We start from the raw sequence: 19,436 nt of genomic DNA, 5'->3' as shown, positions 1-19,436 counted from the left end.
TTAGGAAAATGCAAAAAGATTTAAAGGCTTTATAGTTTATTCGCCCACTTATTTATCTAATACGATTATTTTAAAGGCTCTACATCGTTTCTTACTCGTCTATGCTACTCTATAAAGCGTGTTGGCATCAGGTGTCAATGATTCTTTTTTTTTGGATAAATGGTAGAAACTTTCATTAATCAAAAGGATTTACATCAAAAGACCATTTACCCTGTACAACATCAACAATATCAAAGAACTCCTAATCTACACCCCAAAAGAAAATTGATTAACTATTAGCACTATCAGGAGGTTAAAACATGTGATGGACTAGGATATAATTTACAATTTTGTGAGAGAATCGGGGGAGCACATATAACTTTGCTTTTACATTTGCAAAGATCTTTCGAACCATAGCCGCTATAGATGAGGTTTGTCCTTGATAGATTCTAGTGTTCCTCTCTCGCCATATGTTGTAAATGTAGTGTGTCTAAAGTAACTTCAGGCAAATCACATCAAGTTTCTTACCTCGAAGAGAGAATCCAACGAAATTCCGTACTCCAGCATACTTGTGTTCGGTGTAGGCCGATTCGAGCCAACAAACTTCTCTAAATTCCTTGGGTGACTGGACAATAAAAAAAGAGGTGGTCGCGAGTCTTCCACTGCATACGACAGAAATAACATTCAGTTGCTTCAAGTTGAATCCCCCATTTGGAAAGACGATCCTTCGTCGCTAATCTGTTATGTATACAGAGCCAACTAATAAAAGAAGAACGAGGAAAGTGCCCATCAAACCAAATTGCATTGCTCTATTCAATTCTTGGATTGCTGCCAGGCATTAGCAAGAGAATATTGCCCCAATTTGTGAAGAGACCATAAAACTTTATCCTGGTTGGAAGGTTCGAGATTAGCGGCCATGTCTTGGATCAAAGAAGCTTATGGGTCAGAGCTCCTCGGCCAATGCCAATGGCCTTCCGTTAGAACAGCGCTAACATTTACATGCTTACCAAGAGAAGGGAAGCATTGAAGTCCTCTGCAGCAAAATTTGATCAAAGGACCGACTGGAAGCCAAGTATCATGCCAAAATGAGACTGTTGTACCAGAGCCAACTTCACAACTAACATAAGGAAACATTAGAGGTCTAAGTTGCATTAGTTTCCTCCAATTTCATGAGCAATCTCCAGGTGTATGTAAAGACCAAAGACTTCGGCCTTTTGTTAAGTGCTTCTTAGCCCACACAATCCAAAGGGACCCTAAACTCACTAGGAGAGACCATAACAATGCGTTTGTTTTCGGAGTTAAAGTCACGAATTTGTAATTGTGATTGTGATTGTAGAAGAAGACAAAAATATATGGGGCCCATCAGTTTGACTTTTGAAATATGAAATGAATGGAAAGTATAGATAATTAATTATAATGGGATTGTATTTTAATAATATATGGGGCCCACCAATTTGACTTTTGAAATGTGTGTTTTGTTGTGTAGTGTTTTAAGTTAAAGTTAAAGTTAAAATCTTAAATCACGACTTTGGAAACAAACGGAGCATAAGTTTTTCAGCACACAAACCTTGTTCCACAAACTTAGATCTTTTATGCCGAGGCCTCCCTCAGCTTTGGGAAGACAAACGGTCTCCCAATTGATTTTGCCCTCACCTGTGTGATGTTCGAGACATTTCCAGAGGAAGGATCGACATTTCTGATGCACTAGCTTTACAACTTGTTTCGAAAGAATGAAGTGGGAGCATCAGTAACTGGCCATACTAAAGAGGACAGAGTTGATCAATTGCAATCTACCTGCATAAGACAGGTGCTTCACATACCAACTCTTGATTTTTTTCACAATTATCTCAGTTAGGGCTTCACAATTCCTTGAAGAGAGTTTCCCAGATATAAGGGGGAGACCTAAATAACGCACAAGGAGCACACCTCTTTTAAAACCAGACCAAGTCATCAGATCAATCACAGATTCCCCAGAGATGCCTCCCGTAAATATTTCAGACTTTTCAGGGTTCAACTTCAAGCCAGACCAATGATAAAATGTGTTCAACAGATCAAGAATGGCAGCGATGGACGTCTTAGAACCAATGATTCGGCCTCACGGTATAGTTATTTTAGCACTTAGTGGTTATTTTATAACTTCTTTATCCATCAAGAATTTTCATGATGGGATCTCGTAACTTACAGCATTTGTTTAAACACGTGGGTTACGTTCAGCATGAAATTAGGCCGCACCGGCAACATGTCTGATCTGAGTCTCCAGTCGGAATGAATTGAAATTGTATCAATTTTGGTTGGTCAAAGGTGACAAAGGCCTTCAAAGAGTTGGATTAGCCATCCATCCTGAACATCAATAGAATTGTCTGATATTCTGTATTCTGGTCCCTCTCTAGCATTTCAAAATGCAACAATTACTCACTTGGTTTTAAACACGGGCCGGATGATATGTGATCTTGGAAGTAAGATAATACATTTACGGCACCGTTCGTAGAGGTACTTTAAAAGGGTCAGCGTGTTTTCGATTTGTGTTGCTTGCAAGCCCTCTGTTATGCCAGCGAGCTTTGATTTCTTGTATGAAACAGTTTACTGGATCAAGATTAGGGGGAATATGACCGCAGAAAACTGATGCCATCTTCGGTTACCCAGAATGAGATGTTCACTTTTATCCTGTAGTACAGTCGCGATCAATCTTTGTTCCATAGTCCACCGATCAAAATTGTAGCTCATAGTCTCCAAATTTTTTGCCACAGCTCAGTCTCTAAATTGAAGTCCTTTACACCCTCTTCGATTATCTGATGCTAATTTTAGACGATGCCACTTTTGACTCTGATGCAACTAGAGAAGAGCACTATTCGGTAAGTTTGCAACTGCTGCTTTATCGTCTTAGAGAGTCCTGGGTATCAGATTCGATGCTCCTAGTTCATTTGCTGGTGAACTTGGGGCATTTTCATTTTCGAGAATCCTATGGCAGGACAGGGACTGCAGGGCTCGTCGCTTTCCGATTCTCGGCTCCCATTTCCTTATTTTCGGTGAATATGGTTGTGTTTCAGCTTACTTATTAAAAAAAAAAAGAGGTAACTATTAAACCATTTAAGAATAGGAACGCACAAGCTGATCGGAATTCTCGTGGTAAAAAGGTACCGAGAAAAGTTAACAAAAGGAGAACGATTTCCAGGTGTTCAATGTAATTACATTGGGCTACTATTTGATGTAGATGAAATGACCAACGTCATTGCAGAATCGTACAGTAGAGTATGTTCGTTATTCCAATCACGGATTTTATACGTTAGGATACTATAAGTCGGATGAATCGTTGTCTGCTCCACGACCTCCTGTCACACTCCTCCGGCTATCATCTCTCGGTACCGCTTGAAGGGCTCGTCCTGCTGGATCTTGAGCTGGTTCCTGAACTTCCTGATGAAGGCGTCATGAGCTTGTTTATGTCTTCGTCTTGCTCCTCCACAAGGACCCTCCTACTTGCCGTTGCCATTCTCCTGACGACGCCCCCTGTCCCGCCTCTGTTTTTAATAAATCTTTCCCCAGCTTACGCCCATAGAAACCTGGTTGTCCCGATCCATACTCGCAGCTGCTTAGTTGCAATGGCTATTTGTACTTCTTGCTCGAGTAGCTATTGCTTCGTGTGGAAGTCTGGTGGTAGGCTTATATAGGCGAGGACCCAGCTTAAAACGCACGAGTTTTGCATTGGGTATAACCGATGGAAAGCTACGAGAATCTCGAAATGCTGCGAGAAGAAGCCAAGGGGGGATCCGTATTCCGCATATAGATTAGCTAATGACATTTGTCTAGCCTAATTCTTATAGTTTATTGCCCGCTTCCCTTTGCGTAATACTAATAGATTGCAAAAGGATGTTGGCATCAACTGCTAACGGATCCACCGGCATGGTACGGTTAGTTTATTACGTCTTTATCCATCAGGACTTTTCGTGACGGAATGGACATGACGAGATTAAACACAGTTCATTTTTGTGGTGTGGAGCTGCACCGAACTTCTGATCTGAATCAGAGTCAAGTCGACAAAGGCCTTCAAACAAAGGGTCAAATTAGCCATCCATCCCTGAAACCTCAATAGAATTGTCTGATTTCCTAATCACTCTCTGGCATTCCAAAATGCAAAATGACCACCACGCTTAATGATAAATATGGCAGCAAGATACGCGAAATTAAAGATAGATGATACACTCGACACTGTTTGTAAAGGTACACACTTCCATAATCTATACAGTTCGCGAAATAGATTGTTCATATATAGGCAGTTCCCGTTCTAGTTTTGCATATGTCCTAGCTACATTCTACTCTCTTCTTGAGAGCAGAGTCCGATAAGGCGGGGGATGGCTAATTAAATTAAGCAGCATCTCCTTGCACCCATTGCGGGACCAATTGAGGCCGCTACTCTGTGATTAACATTGGAACTTCTTGAGCTGGACCTGCAAGCTGCAATGAAAAAAGACATGTCACTAATCTCCATGTGAAAGATAGAGATTGATGATTCTCTCATAAGGTTAGCCCAGGAAGCTCGGGGAAAGTATAGAAAAATAACCATAAGTTAGTTTTAGCAATACTACTGGAAGTTGCAAAGTTTATCTTATTCTCTCACAGCATAATCCTCAGCTCTGAGGAAATGAGGAAGCTGGAATCCAAAATGCCGGCACCCAGCCGGATGTATCTGAAACTACACATTTGGTTCCAATGGTGGTGAACTGAAAACACGAACGAACTCATTCACTCAGTTCATGCTTCTGAATTGGGAAGCTCCTAGCTTCCTCGCAGACCTACAGATCCTAACCACCAGACTCTGCTTTCTCATATTGTCCATCTATTTTAGTTCTTCTTCTGGTAACCGTATTGTCATGTCATGTCTCAACAATCTCCGTGCCAGACGACTAAGTGATAGGACTAACAGACCCAACTCTCATTTCCGACCGCAAGGAAATTACAAACATGGGATTCTGCACCCACGAAATATCTTGAGGAACCCGACTGATTTGGGGTTACCACAACTATGAGTACGTAACTTGCTCTATAATCCAAATCACTCGGGTAGGTTTAGGGCAATCCCCAAGTCCTACCCTCCATGGCATCCTTCGCCAAAAAATACTAAGTACATCGAACTCTTACTGTAGAATACGGAACTACGAACACGGATCTCCACAAACACGAAACATCGTAAGAAACCCGAAAGATTAGCTGTCGCGTGCATCCTAGCTTGTTCAATTATCCATACATCTGACAAGCAATAAGGTCACTAAAAAGAAGCATCCACTAATAGCAATTGCAAAAATAAGCAGAAACGTGCCCAAAAGTTCGTTAATTTACAAAAGCTATCAACTTGAGCTACGCGGAGCGAAATCGGGAGCTGATTTTGGTAAAAGAATCGAGCTTTGAGCAAAGAATGGCATCGAGATCACCTCAAAAACCCTAGTCCAAGAACCACCGCAGTTGCCGGAGAGCTTCTTCTTGTCCCGGCAAGACCGGACGGTCTCGAACTGATCGACGTCGAGCTTCTTGTTGATCAGACCGACCTGGAAGTAGATGCAGTCGGCGGGGGGCAGATCGACCCTGATCTCGTCGACGCTGAGCCAGAGCAGGAATCTCTGGACCTGAATCCCCTTCAGGTCGGTAATCGAGCCGTAGCTGAGCTTCCCAGAGATCTTCTTGTCGTAGTAGACAAGATAATCGAACTGGATGTAGCAGGGGCCGTCCAAGTCGACGACGAAGCGGCCGTCAGAGGAGAGGGAGTAGGACTTGACGTTGTCGGGGAGGAGACCACTCGGGAGGCCGTACTTGGGGAGGATGTCGTGGACGGTGGTGGCGGAGGCGATCGCTAGGGTGAGGGAGAGGGTGAGGGCATGGAGGAGAGAGGAGAAGGGGAAGGGAGAATCCATCTTCGGGGGGTCCGACGCCGAGGAGACGGTGGGCGATTTCGGAGGCGTCGCAGCGTCGAGCTGTCCCAGAAAAATAGCTCTTCTGGATAAATTAGCCAGAAAATTATCCATTAATAAAAAGTAGAAAAATGAATAATTAAATTGCTGATATTTGATGAACTTGAATTGATTCAAGAGTTCGATACTTGTTTCGCTTAACAAAAATCTCGGATTCGAATTCTTGTGATCGTAAAAAATTCATACCATAAGAGTTTTACTCGATCCGACTCGATTGGATTAGTCATAATCCAATTAAATTTTTGAATACTATCATTGACATTAAAAAAATGCTAATATTTGTATTTTTTTTAAATAATAATGGGGAAAATAAATTCATTGCGCTTTCCTTTTTATGCTGCGTTTGATTTCAAAATAAAATTTTAAAATTAGATTTTAATTTTGAAAAAGAGTGATATAAATAGGGTCACCCTTTGATTTTGTATGAATTATTTTATTTTGTTGTGGAAAAAGAGTGGTATAAATGTCGTCCACTCTTTGACTTTGCATAAATTATTTTATTTTATTATTGATAAAATTAAATTAAAATAAAATTTTAAAATTCCACTTTGAAATCAAACAAGCCATTAAACTTTGAGGGTTGGTTACTTGGTTTGTTCATCCGTTGCTGCAAGGTGGATAATAAATGGTCAATTATCAAAAGTAAAAAAAAGGCTAATAAATGGTTTCTCCTATTAACACTAACTAGACAAACACGTCCGCGCTTATGTAAGCACTAGAGATATTGTGCCAAATTGATTTTTTAATATTAATATTTTCATTTAAAAAGTTTCTGGCATAAGTTAGTCATACTCAAAATCCAAGCATGATATATATATATATATATATATATATATATATTTTTTTTCCCCTTCAAATCTGAAAGCTCTTTTCTTCCAACACATGCTTTCCAAAAGAATTAATCCCCAACCAACATCACAAACAATTGTGAATTCAGGAAAATTACGCTATACAGTATGATTTTTTTGACTTTTTTCCATGAGTTAGCCAATTTGATTCACTCTCACCGTATAACACACAAAATTTTGAACTTTTATACCACATAGTACATTGTCAACTTTCTTGAAAAAAATCGGATAGGAAGTCGACGTGGCAACCCAACCATATGTACGTGAAATTCTAATGGGACCTAAAGAATTGAATAAAATAAAAACTAAGCCAACCGGCAACCTTTGTTCGCGCGGGAGGATGGGGAGGGGAAGAGGGACCTGCTAGCCATCCACCCCTAATTTGGGAGATGCCAGTCGGATGGGATCTCTCAAATCTGATTGGAATCTATTGAGTCGAGGCGAAGCCAGGGTGTGGGGGGCCTCCTGCCCGACCACCCATCCATTGATCTAGGATGCCCATGGGGTCTAACTCATTGGCGACCTCCGCTTGGGATGGTGGCCGTCGCCCCCATCCCCTTCTTTGAGCACTAACATTTTTTTTTTATTTTTTTTTTTCAATTTTCATTTATTTTATTTTATTTGATTCTTTTTGTCCCACCAATATTATACATGTACAGGGTCGAGGTGGCATGTTAGCTTTTCGTTCAATATTTTTATGGAAAGTTAATGGTGCGCCATGTGGTGTGAAAGTTCAAAAGGTTTGTGCTATCTGTTGTAAAAAATCAAAATGGGCTATCTCGTTGAAGATGTCAAAAAAATCATGTTGTAAGATGTATTTTTTCTTTGCCAAATCACTTCAATAAACTTTTTAGTAAAAATACAAAAACTTTTTATTTACTATACGATTTTGCAATGCAATTGATTTAAGCCTTAAAAAAAAAAGAAGAAGAGCCAGCTGCAACCTTCGTTCACATGGTGGGCTGGGGGAGAGGCCGAGGGGCGTAGGGGGGTTGGGAAGGGGAAGGGGGCCCACCGGCCATGTACCCCATAATTAGATAGATACAGTTGGGTGGGAGTCCCCACCAGGGGGATTCTCCTCCCAACCTTTCTCTGTGATTCTCTTTTTTCAGATTTTTTTGAAAAAAATTTTAAAAATAAAAATATTAGCGGTGAACCGATTTAGCGGCAATAACGGTTTTTGAATTGAAAATATTTAACGGACTAAATGTTTAGGATTAGTTAAAAATTTATACACTAAGAACCTAAATTTAATTTTTTTTTGCCATAGTTTTAATATAAGTAATGGAAGGACACAAATTCCAGTATTTAGAGGCAGTCCCACTCCCGTTTCTCGAGATGATAGCCCAAAGCATGCACATTTCAGAAAGGTCGGTTTGGATTATTATCCCAACCCAGCAGAGATCCAATTAATCTATTCAGCAAAATAAATAAATAAATGACAATAATCATAATAATAAACTAAGGTGGAACCCGGGCGATGCTACAGGCTGAAAGTTTATATTCTTCAACAATTTGATTTATCATATTCGTATATATAAAGATCAATACAAAATACAGCTGAAATTAATGATAAAATCTCTTATGTATAACCTTTACGAACTCTTGGTCGCAATTATGTTGTGCCAAATTTCTAATGGATCATAATAATTAATTTTTCATATGATATAAAAGTTAACATTTCTTCTTAGTAATCTTATTTTAAATTTTAATATTTCTCAACAGAAAATCATGGTCACAATCTAATAGGTCATGACTGACGTTGCTAATTTTTTGATGAACTATACTTATGGTGCAAGAGTAAAAAATTCAATAAGGTATCTCATGACAATATGACAAACTCAATGCCAAAGCAATGATTAGATCAATCAATAGGTTGACGTGTATTTCATATCATTGAAAAAATATGATATTTAACGTCACAAATAAAAAGAGGTTGTTTTTTAATACTTAAATAGAGAATTTATTAAAACTAATGAAATTATTACGAAAGATGGTGGTTGGAAAACTTTATGGAAGTTTTGAAGAGGATACAAATTAAAGATAATGAAATATTTGTGAATTTATTTGAAAATAGAAAAACTGGGACAAGTGGCACAATATTGTTCACTTGGATCCATTTTCATGTATTGCATAATAATAACAATTCCTATTTCTTAATAATTGTTCATTTTTATTTCTTAAATAAATAGTTGACACCACATAAAATTAAACACTTATTTATCTATCAAAATTTAGTTATATTATATTTTTACCATTTAGTATCATCTCAGTTCAATTAGATGTATTTGTTCGTTCTCTTGTAGAAAATTTTACATTATAACTACAATTATGCAACAATTGTATCTCATATGTTATGCAATAATATCTATTTATGCATATTTAATTATAATTAATTCAGGATACATGCTTTAGATATCTTATATAGGTGGATTTAAGCAAAAAAGGCTCTAATTTTTTGAAAGAAATCAATATCACAATTGCAAATGCGTTTAAGTAAAGATAAAAATGAGAAAAGCTCATATTACATGAAATTGGGAATAGGGCCTAATACCAAAGTTGGTTTACATGAGAGTGATGCTTTATTTGTAAAGAAAAAAAGTCAAGAATAAGGGAATAAAGAAAGATTATAGATAATTCAGAATTGTTATATATATATATATATATAGGTGGACTACCAGAAATCGGACCCGTGAGCGAAGGTTTCAAAGGTGGAGAGGAAAACATCAGGAGCCAGAAGGACAGCTGCATATTGCTGACTCATTTAAGCAATGTAAATATATATGTAAATAAGGTAAAAGTCAAACAAAAGAAGGAAGAAAGTGGCGCCTCTGAATGAGGGTACGGATTTAAATTTTTTTTTTTTCAGATAATAAGGAGATAAATATGCTTAGTATAATGAAATAAAATGAAACTAAATAAAATGACACATAAGTCTCATCGAACCCATGATCTCATAATTTTGGGTGGCGTCTTGTGCCACTACATCAAGATCCCTTCTTAGAAGGAATTCTTTTACTCGCCACAATATTTCTTAAGGTAAATTTCAACAAAAAAATACAAACTTTTCATTTTTTTTTTCTAATTTTAACACCAACTTTTAACTTTGTTCAATAAAATCACAAACTTAGCAAAATGTTTTACTTTTAGCACGTTGTGGACTCACCTGACATTTCTAGTGGAAAAAGTTTATGTGAACTATTAACGATGTCGACGTGGATAACGGCTGTCCATATTTGTCGACTTGGATAACGCTATGAGCTCACCCGGCTTTTCTAGCAGCAGTGCTCTGTTATGTTTAGGGCACGAATATGCTTGGATTTGGGACTTTCAGTCCTAAATAAGAGAACTTTTTCTAATTTTTAATTACTTTTGGCCTGCCGTTATTTATATTGACACTGTTAATGGTTCATATAAACTTTTTTTTGTTAAAAATGTCGAGTGGGCCCATGGCGTGTTAAATGTGAAACTATTTGCTAAGTTTGTGATTTTATTAGACAAAGTTAAAAGTTCGTGTTAAAATTAGAAAAAAAGTGAAAATTTTGTATTTTTTTTTTAGAATTTACCCTATCTCTTATTGGGGCCTGTAGTCACTTCTTAGTTAATAAATATTAGTAATGCGTAATAAGTGATAAATAATGCTATATATAAATTTCTCTGTTGAAAAATTTTCTCCATTAAATATTTAAAATTGCTCGCAAGGGTACGGAAGGCATTCCCTTTCACCAACAAAAGGCATGTCCGATGACATTGGAATTTGCTCATAAATGTCCTGCAAATGGGCTAGACACTACATAAATGACCTGCTCGAATAAGTCGCAAACTGGACGAGATTAAGAAGTTCGGAGGAAAGCAGTATATTTGTTTTCTCATATTACTTTCTGAATTGGATACAAAAAAATTGGTGAAATCCTACAACAGAAGCAACATAGAACTAGCTACGGCTCGCGCTTTGCGGCGAGAATAGCAAAAGCCGATTTTCACTAATACACTTTTTCGGTTACAATTTTCACTAGTACACTTACATTGGTTAATGTCATATTGTTTAATTGTATAGTAAACGTAAATTAGTAGATGCAAAATTAAATATTCTAAAAGTAGACGTATTATATGCACTATATTTAGATTTGCAATATAATCACATTATAAATTATTAGATCATTATAAATGGTAAGAAATGAAAAAAATAATCTAACTCAATAAACTTATTTCAAGACAAGAAACAAAACAATATTTTATCATTTTTATATTAGGTGATATTATATTATTCATTTATAACATTATTAGAACAATATCACTATATTAATTAGTCTTTTAATATTATTATATATAGTAAATCATTATAAGATTTTAAGATATATGACTCAAACGAACAAAAAAAATAATATTACAACAACTATTGCAATAAGTTATAAAATAAAAAAGTAATTGGTTGATTGAAAAATTTGAGAAATTTTCTTAATGGAATTAAAAAAAAGTGACGCTATATGCAAAATTGATGCAAATCAAATTTTAATTGTTTTTTATGATTAAGTTAGCACTTAATAATCATGTGAAATGTAAGTACTTAATCTTTTGCTCCTTTTAATCCATTGACCATCTAGGTGATCATTACAGGAAATCAAGGATACAGAGATGGAGATTGAGATGGAAATTTTTATATCAACACGATATAGAGATGTAAATTTCCATCTCAAAAACCGCATTTCAAAATGAGAGGAAGGAATTTTCCGTCCAATCTCAGAGTAGAGACGGAACAATGGCATGGAAAATTTCGTCTTAGTCTTTGAGACGAATATATCCGTCTTGCACATTTGAAGTTTTGTCTGCACATTTAATTTGGTGCATATGTGGCATAATTATTGAATCTGCTGTGAACAAGACACGGATTGCTCATTTTTAATTACTATCAAATTCTGGTTGGTGGGTGGTGCTGTTTAGTTAGGCTATAAATAACATTAATCGTGAACTCAACCTCATCTCATTTTGAAATAAGAGGATTCACAGATAATCAAAAAAGAAGATTTCACTCATGATATAAGTGATTCGGGACGATAATGTATTGTCGTTAATCTGAGTGCAATGGAAAGAATTAGTTGATTTCTTATGGGGAATGGTAAAGGAATATAAAATAAAACCATATAGAAAACCATAAATCCAAATTTCTATTTTTTAGATTGTCCAGATCTAAAAACTCCTACAATATCAACGTGATTGTTCAAATAGTTCGACCCTCGTTTCTTTTAATTAAGATTTCGATTTCGAATCTTGTGATTGGAAAAATAATTCACGACGGAAAAGCTTTACTTCTTAATGAGCAGACCCGACTCGAACTTGATTAGTCGAGGTTATCTAGACTTTCAAATACCAGATGCACACAGAAATAGAATTAAAAAAAAACTCATAAAACATCTTATTACACTTCACACATTTTCCCTACTAATCAATCACTCTGTCTATTTCCTATGTATTTGATTCCCTCATTTTTTTTTGAATTTTTTTTTTATCCCTACTTTCATATTTAGGCTCGTATATCTCAATTACTAATCTGAAAAGAAAAATTAAAATACTAAGTGAAGATGATATGTCCTTGCATCGACCTTTCGTGCTCATTAAATCCAAATCTTAGTGAAAAATCACAATCAAACCACCAAATGCGTGATATTGAATAGTACAAATGGACAAATGGGCATGCATGTTTGCTTTATTTTCAACATGCATCTTCATATATCATATGTCAACTACCATCACCAGAACAGTAAAAAGGAGAAGATTTGAAAAGAAAAGAGAAAAAAGACAAAGACCAAGAAAATTTGGGCCCATTAAATTAATCAATCCCAACAATCATACATAAAACATTAGATTTGATGTGAACAGCCATATTATTACAGCTCCACAAGTAATCCCTGATACCAATCCGATGTTCACCTTCCTTCCATTGCTCCCATTTGCAGGATCTGACGTCCCATTGCTTGTGGAATTCACTGAAAATTAATTAAAACCACCTCGTACAAGTCAAAATCAATTGGACAAAACCGAAAGAAAAAACAATAATCATAAATTAATAAAGCAAAATTGTGAAAAATGAGTCTTATTATTGTAGTGGTATAAGACGCCGGTCTGGAACAGAGGTCCTAGAGTTTGATTCTCATAAATAGAAAATATGTGTCCATCTATTTTACTTTATTCACTGTTCTTGTAATATGTTTTCTTTTTTTAGCGAATTGTTCTTATAATAGGTTAGTGAGCATACCTTATGTATTACCGAGAAAAGTAAACCATAATTGCAATTTTCCCAAATTAGTGAGCATACCTTATGTATTACCGAAACGTGACTGATCACACAAGAAATAATGTGGAAGGGAAATCAAATGGAATCATCCTTAAAAGGAATATTTTCTTGTGCGACGATTGCATTCCGATCTATTTAACCCTCATTTGTACCGAACATGATGTTACGTACCGTTGGCAACTGCTGGAGTACTGGCGGTCGGACCTGGAGTTGTGCTGCTGTTGGTCTCTTTGAATATCTTAGCTTCCGTCCCTTTCGGATCCAAGTGCAGAAGATCTGTATCCGTGGCAAAATACACATGAAATTCGATTGTGTGATCAGACTATGCTTCTTAGAATCGATATATTTTCTAAATTCTTCGATGACTTTTAAAAGTACACGATGTTTTGATGAGCGGGACACTTTTGTTCGTTTTCCTTAGGCGTGCAGAAAAGAAATGATGTTATTATCGAAAGAAAAGTCATAATTTTGTTTGGTCAAAAAGGCAAAAGAAAAGTGCTAATTAACATGCGATTTATATAAAAAGATAATTAGAAAAGGATTTGGCAGCCAATTACAACCCGAATTGCTCCAAAAATGGTGTATTCATTAGATAAAATAACTAAAGTTTTAATTATTTTTCGGATAATAATTGTAAATTTCCAGTGGTGGTAAGCAATTAGCTAATATTTGCTTATGAGTTCACGGTCGATATACTAAGTTATTACTTATCTAAATAATATAAGTAAATAATATAACTGTAACATACATCAATTACGACTGTTAAGATCAATTATGTGCACGGCCGGCCAAACGTACGGTCACAGAATATGTGAGGTTAATCAACTCTTACCGATGCACTGGGTGATGTTGGCTGGAGCATGGCAGGCGTTGGGGAGGCCGAGGGCGAGGGTGGCATTGATCTTGAGGCCGAGCTTCGGGTCGTCCCTGTCCTTGATGAGGACGCAGATGCACTTCTTACTCTTGTGCAGGACCTGCTTCAGCCCGCTGCAGCAGTCTATGGTCGGGGCCTTCGCGTCCCCGCCCACGTAAGGCAAGCATCCAGCCAGGCCCACCAGCTGGTCTGCGCACTCTGCCCTGTCCTGGTCCAAGTCCGCCCTCGCTGACCCGATAACCACCACCGCAATTACCGACACTAGGACCAATCGGCTAGGAACAGCTCCTCTTCTTGAGGCCATTCCACTGCTGATTTTGCTGCCAGAGAGAGAGAGAGAGAGAGAGAGAGAGAGAGAGAGAGAGTGTTCAAAGGCTTGAAGCTCTGTTAGTCCTCTTTATAAGGGAATGGGCTCGTGAAGTTCTTCGGGTACAAGTGGGGCTCAAGCTTAAAAATCACTGTGAACTATTCTAAGATAATTCGGGGTTTCTTTATCGGATTATATCATTAAATTTTCATTGGATTTATACGGGATGTTTCAAGCCGATAAATAATAGTACTCCTGCCTCATATAAACCCATAATTATTTTTTTATTTTTTTATGTGGGATTATAATTTCCAATATCCGCCATTATGTGTAACGCGTGATCTATTTCAGCATACATTGTCATGTGCCCTTAAACATTCTCCTTCAATAATTGATCTCGAGTCTGGCTCATTTTCCGTGCTCAGGTGAATGCTTAAACTACATAATCATTGAATCAAAAACTACTTAATGAGTTAAATTTAAAAAAATTGACTTAATAGAATAAGTCATTTTTCATTTATTAGTGTCATTAACTTTCAAAACACACATCGTCATCCTTATCAATCCTCTCATCTTCTTATACATTTCTTTTATTAACTAATTTTTTTAAGCACTTAATTTATCAAACGCCACCTAATTCTTATGATGAAATTGTTGAACTGTTGGCAGGATCTGATTCAACCGTTTTCCATGTTCATGTATATGTGCACGTGGATGCGTAACTCATTGAAGGGCCATCGTGAATGTGAGAATATACGACTATATTGTCCCCCATTAAGTTGGTCATACCATCAAGGGTGATGATTTAGGCCCCGTTTGAAATTTGAGTTTGATTTTAGAATCGTGATTTTGATTTTAACTCTACCCATAACAAAACAAATTACACTCATCAAAGTCAAAATAATAGGTCCCACTCATAAATATTTATACCACTCCATTTTAATATAACTCCATAATTACAATATTCTCAAATGAATGTGGGCCCGCAAGTTTGACCAAATACTCCGTAAAATCACAATCAAAATCAAGTTAGAATCAAACCTAAATTTCAAATGCCACCTTAGTGTTTCAAGCTCACTTCCATATGTTTGGAGATCCATAGGTCTCGAGTTTGAATCCCGCTAGGGACATATGCTAGGGTAGGCTATTTGGCTTGGGTCTAGGGTCATTTCTGTCTTCTGTAAACTATACTACGTTCCTAGTAATGCTACGTTGACAATGCCAATGTTTGCACTTGTTGTTCAGTTCGTCTCATATGTTTACGGTTGAATACGAGAGTTCGAATATTGCGTAGCGAGGAGCAATAATATTGTCATCATGCTGCCCATCATTTTATTCAGAAAAAAAACCAACAAGTTGGTCATTCATTTAAAAAAAAAAAAGAGTTGGTCGGTTCAAGCTAACAGTAGGGTACAAAGTGCAAAGTACATCCTTAATTAATTATCTCTGGGGGTAAACATAACTGACGGGTCTGTCTAATACGATACATTGCCACGGTAAAGTATTTAGAATTTTCATTTTAAATATTTAGTATTTTATATAATCTATTGCAAATCGTAAAAGTATTACATACTTGAATTGAAATACTAAATAATTGAACTCAAATGTTAAAATTTTCCTAACACACGACATCTGAAGTTCATTAAATATGGTAAATAATTGAGGCATAACCGTCCTAATTCATCAGCATCATCACCAAATAAAAATATAAGAATAACTAACGTATATTGATTCAAGCGATTTAATGCTTGTTTTATTTAAATAAGATTTCGGATTTGAGTCATTGTGAATGTAAAAAATTCATGTTGAAAGAGTTTTATCTCTTAGTGGACCGATTCAACTTGACTGAATTAGTCAGGATTTAATTAGATTTTCGAATATCAAGTTTGAAATTTATATATATATATATATATAAAGTATATTTGTTCTGGTCATGCGATGCCTTGCATGTGCCTTGTCGAGTATAAAGTGGACTTAACTAAAGGACCTTTTTTAAGGGTAACCTTTTTTTGCCCTTTTACCCTGAAAAAGTTCATTAGCGGTATGGCACTTTATTAGAAAACAGACAGACGTGATAATTTTTTCTTTTTTAATTAGAAAGGAAATTTATAAATGTAGTTTAAGGAAACTGAAATCTAAATAAGGAAATATATTTAATTTCATTGACGAGACTCGACAAAGAAAGCATCCTGAAAAAATTAAAAACGAAAAAGATATGAGTATACCTTTTTTTCTGGCTAAGTATTAGTATACTTGTTACATGCGTAGGTTCATGAGCTTCAATTAATCTGAATGATTGGCTTGGCAGTAAGTTTGAGCGTAAATATCTTGTCGATTCCAAGTTCGAATATCCACTAGGCCTTTGGTCTAGTTTACTCGGTCTGTGCTTTGCTAGGAGTTCATGAAATTGAAATATTAATCGAGAAGGTCAAGAGTCATTCAAAAAAAAGAAGAAATTATGACAATTTCTTGTTGAGAAAAGTACTGCTTATGGAGAAAACGCCAAAACAGGCCAGCGCTCTGTTACCTAGCTTATGACTTAAAACTAAGGGAATAATGACCAATGTTGGTTGGTAGATGTAATTCGACATCTTTTCCTCTTAAATAGAGTTTAATGGTCTAATTTTACGAATGTATGAAGTCTACGACTGAAAGAGTTTTATTTTTTGGTGGATCGATTATACTCGAAATCAGTATCGGTTGGATTTATTGAACTTTCATATACCGGCTGATGTGCAACAAAAATAGAGGGAGGTTGCATAATGTTTTCTTTATTGATCGAAATATAACAAGTTAGCTATACTTGTCGGCGAACTTGGGAATGGACTAGTAGTATCAAAGTATTGTTGGCACATACATATTATCTCCGACTCAATGAGTGACATCGATGGCATAGTATTACTGCTTCATAAAATACTTTCCCGAAGTAGGGCCGGAATAAATTAGCGAAAGCAAAGAATATCAGATTTGACTTTGAAAAGGGAAGCTTGCTTTTCCAAAATATGGAAAAAGGAATGGGATTTAATTTTATCGGATTTGTCTTGGGCAGCCCGTGATGAATGGGAATGTTTTATGTCTTCTTTGTGTCCTTCGCCAGTCCGTGACACTATGGATTTGATCCGTGACTACTTATGTAATTAATAATTAATCAATCGATTGATAAATTAACCAAGCTGGCATGGGAGTTTGGACCTAGAGAAAAATAAATTATAAATACAAAAAAATTCGGCAACAAACCCTAACCTTCTCTTATTTCAAGCTTCGAAAATCCATCAACCTAGTAAAGGATAAACAAAAAGAAAAATAAAAATATCAACATGAATTTGTTCAAATAGTTTGACACTTATTTAATTTAAACAAGATTTCGAATTTAGATCCTTAAATTAAATAAAAATATAAAAATTTCTTGTTTTTCGGGAAAGAATGTGTGGTAATGTACATGTCCAATCTGACCTCTTCTCCGAGCTGTACGACATCTAATGATTGAGCCAAATACTATTCTGGACATGTCCATCCATGCCTAGAATAACAAAAAATCCTTGCAAGGCGATCGATGGATCTGAAATGATCAGCTCTATATGAATGATAAGATTTGTGTGGTTCAGACAAAGTACAAGGCTGAACATCAAAAAAAGTTACGTAAGACCACATGGTCTAATAGAAACAAAATTATTAATGAATTTGGATTAATATTGTTTAACAACTTGTCAGACGAAATTGATGATATCATGCCATTGAATTCTATAGAACAATATTCAACTTCCACCTACCGCTTGATTCCAATTTGACAGGAGGAGAAAACTATATAAAGTACGATTCTGCTCGAATTTGGTCCCGAGATCCAACAGTTAGATGGGCCAATAAGTGGTATCTAACCATGTGATGATCGGTCTCATTTTAACATTTCAATCGGTCTAGGCAGCCTGATCAGACACATGTTCATACCATTAAGGCAAAATCATGCTGCATATGGATACAACGACCTTTTGGCTCACGGATCTCAAGTCTTCGGGTCCTGCAGGAGGTCAGGATATTCCATTGCATTCCAGCTGGTCGACAGCATATGTAGCTCCTTTATCCTATTCTATACCCTTTGCTACAGTCGTCGAGCTAGCCATGAACCACCAGTCAGTCCCTGGCTCTTGCATCCTAGGGCTATATCTTTATGGCAAAACTTGGTTCAATCACTACTAACCTGACCCGTCAGCCAAGGCTAGTCTTGGCCACCATATGTTTCTTTTATCGGACTAAAAACATTACGTATTCGTGCCCGGTTCGGACTAATATATTTTCATGGCAGTGCTCGTCGAGCGGTAATATTAATGAAAGTATATGAAGTAGTTGAAAATGATCAAGTTTGGTATCATCAATTTTCCCCGCTGGTGACACCAAATTCTGCAGCTGAGGAACAACAACGTGCATGCATATTGTTTGCATGTGTCTACGTTATCTCCATATGCTAGCTAAGCTCCAACCTCAATTCAGTTCCCCACGAGAGCTTTTCTATGCAATTTTGGAAAGTGGGCAAGGGCTCGATCGATGACGTCTCCGAGTGACCATCGCTCCTACCTTAATCAACTTCATTTTTCAAAATCTCGGTTCTCGTACTATACAGGCTTGATCAGTTAGGCAAGTCATTTATGCCAGATGATGTATATGTTCATCGAAATCTTATAACTAATAGCCGGAGTACATTATGTAGGAGTTATATATTTATGTATTAAAGAATTGCATGCAATCCTTGGATTGTTTCAAGAAGTTCGGCGCTTATTACCTTAAGTAAGGTTTCATGTTCGAGTCAAACTGAATCAGTCGAGCTCGTTGAGTTTCCAAATATCATGATGCTCATAAAAAAAAGTGCATTCAAAAAATAATAAACGAATAATGTAAGCCACATACAAGACTAGAGAAATGGCTTTTCTTTTTCACTGATAAAATTGTGAGAGACATTGTTATTCTCGTAATTTTGAAGACATCGCATTTATAGCGTGCTTGGATCATTGGTAATGGAGGGTTATGAGGATGGATGGAAATTTATTAAATTTGTATAATGACCCTCCATAATTCACCTTTTTATAACCCTTCATAACCTGCGATCTAAACAAGCGGTTAAGGTCACTCCCTTTTCAATAAGCCCAAAAAAGTTGGTATGTACATAAAGTTCGACTGGGCCCTCCCA

At 36.5% G+C, this 19,436-nt stretch overlaps 2 protein-coding genes across 2 annotated transcripts; both read right to left on the bottom strand.

The window, feature by feature from the left end:
- Positions 1-4,105: 4,105 nt before the first annotated feature.
- LOC116201594 lies at positions 4,106-6,005 on the bottom strand. The gene is made up of 2 exons (XM_031532879.1): positions 5,403-6,005; positions 4,106-4,428 (listed from the first exon to the last, which is right to left on the bottom strand). The coding sequence occupies exons 1-2, from the start codon at positions 5,988-5,990 to the stop codon at positions 4,384-4,386; spliced, it is 633 nt and encodes a 210-aa protein (XP_031388739.1). The 5' UTR covers positions 5,991-6,005; the 3' UTR covers positions 4,106-4,383.
- A 6,404-nt stretch (positions 6,006-12,409) lies between these two features.
- Positions 12,410-14,320, bottom strand: LOC116198772 (protein YLS3-like). Its single transcript, XM_031529002.1, has 3 exons — positions 13,909-14,320; positions 13,248-13,352; positions 12,410-12,768 (listed from the first exon to the last, which is right to left on the bottom strand). Exons 1-3 carry the CDS (start codon positions 14,252-14,254, stop codon positions 12,629-12,631), a joined length of 591 nt encoding a protein of 196 aa, XP_031384862.1. The 5' UTR covers positions 14,255-14,320; the 3' UTR covers positions 12,410-12,628.
- Between the last annotated feature and the right edge of the window lie 5,116 nt (positions 14,321-19,436).

Source organism: Punica granatum, chromosome 3 (assembly GCF_007655135.1).
Source record: "Punica granatum isolate Tunisia-2019 chromosome 3, ASM765513v2, whole genome shotgun sequence".
Taxonomy (NCBI): Eukaryota; Viridiplantae; Streptophyta; class Magnoliopsida; order Myrtales; family Lythraceae; genus Punica; species Punica granatum.
The sequence above is the reverse complement of the archived record's forward strand: the minus strand, read 5'-3'. Positions and strand labels throughout refer to the sequence as shown.

Excerpts from the sequence above, each read along its gene's own strand:
- LOC116201594 (XM_031532879.1), bottom strand. The coding sequence starts at position 5,990 with ATGGATAATTTTCTGGCTAATTTATCCAGAAGAGCTATTTTTCTGGGA. Across the intron at positions 4,429-5,402 it reads CTTGGACTAGGGTTTTTGAG|CTTGCAGGTCCAGCTCAAGA; the intron begins GTGATCTCGATG and ends TTTTCATTGCAG.
- LOC116198772 (XM_031529002.1), bottom strand. The coding sequence starts at position 14,254 with ATGGCCTCAAGAAGAGGAGCTGTTCCTAGCCGATTGGTCCTAGTGTCG. Across the intron at positions 13,353-13,908 it reads CAACATCACCCAGTGCATCG|ATCTTCTGCACTTGGATCCG; the intron begins GTAAGAGTTGAT and ends CCACGGATACAG. Across the intron at positions 12,769-13,247 it reads TACTCCAGCAGTTGCCAACG|TGAATTCCACAAGCAATGGG; the intron begins GTACGTAACATC and ends ATTAATTTTCAG.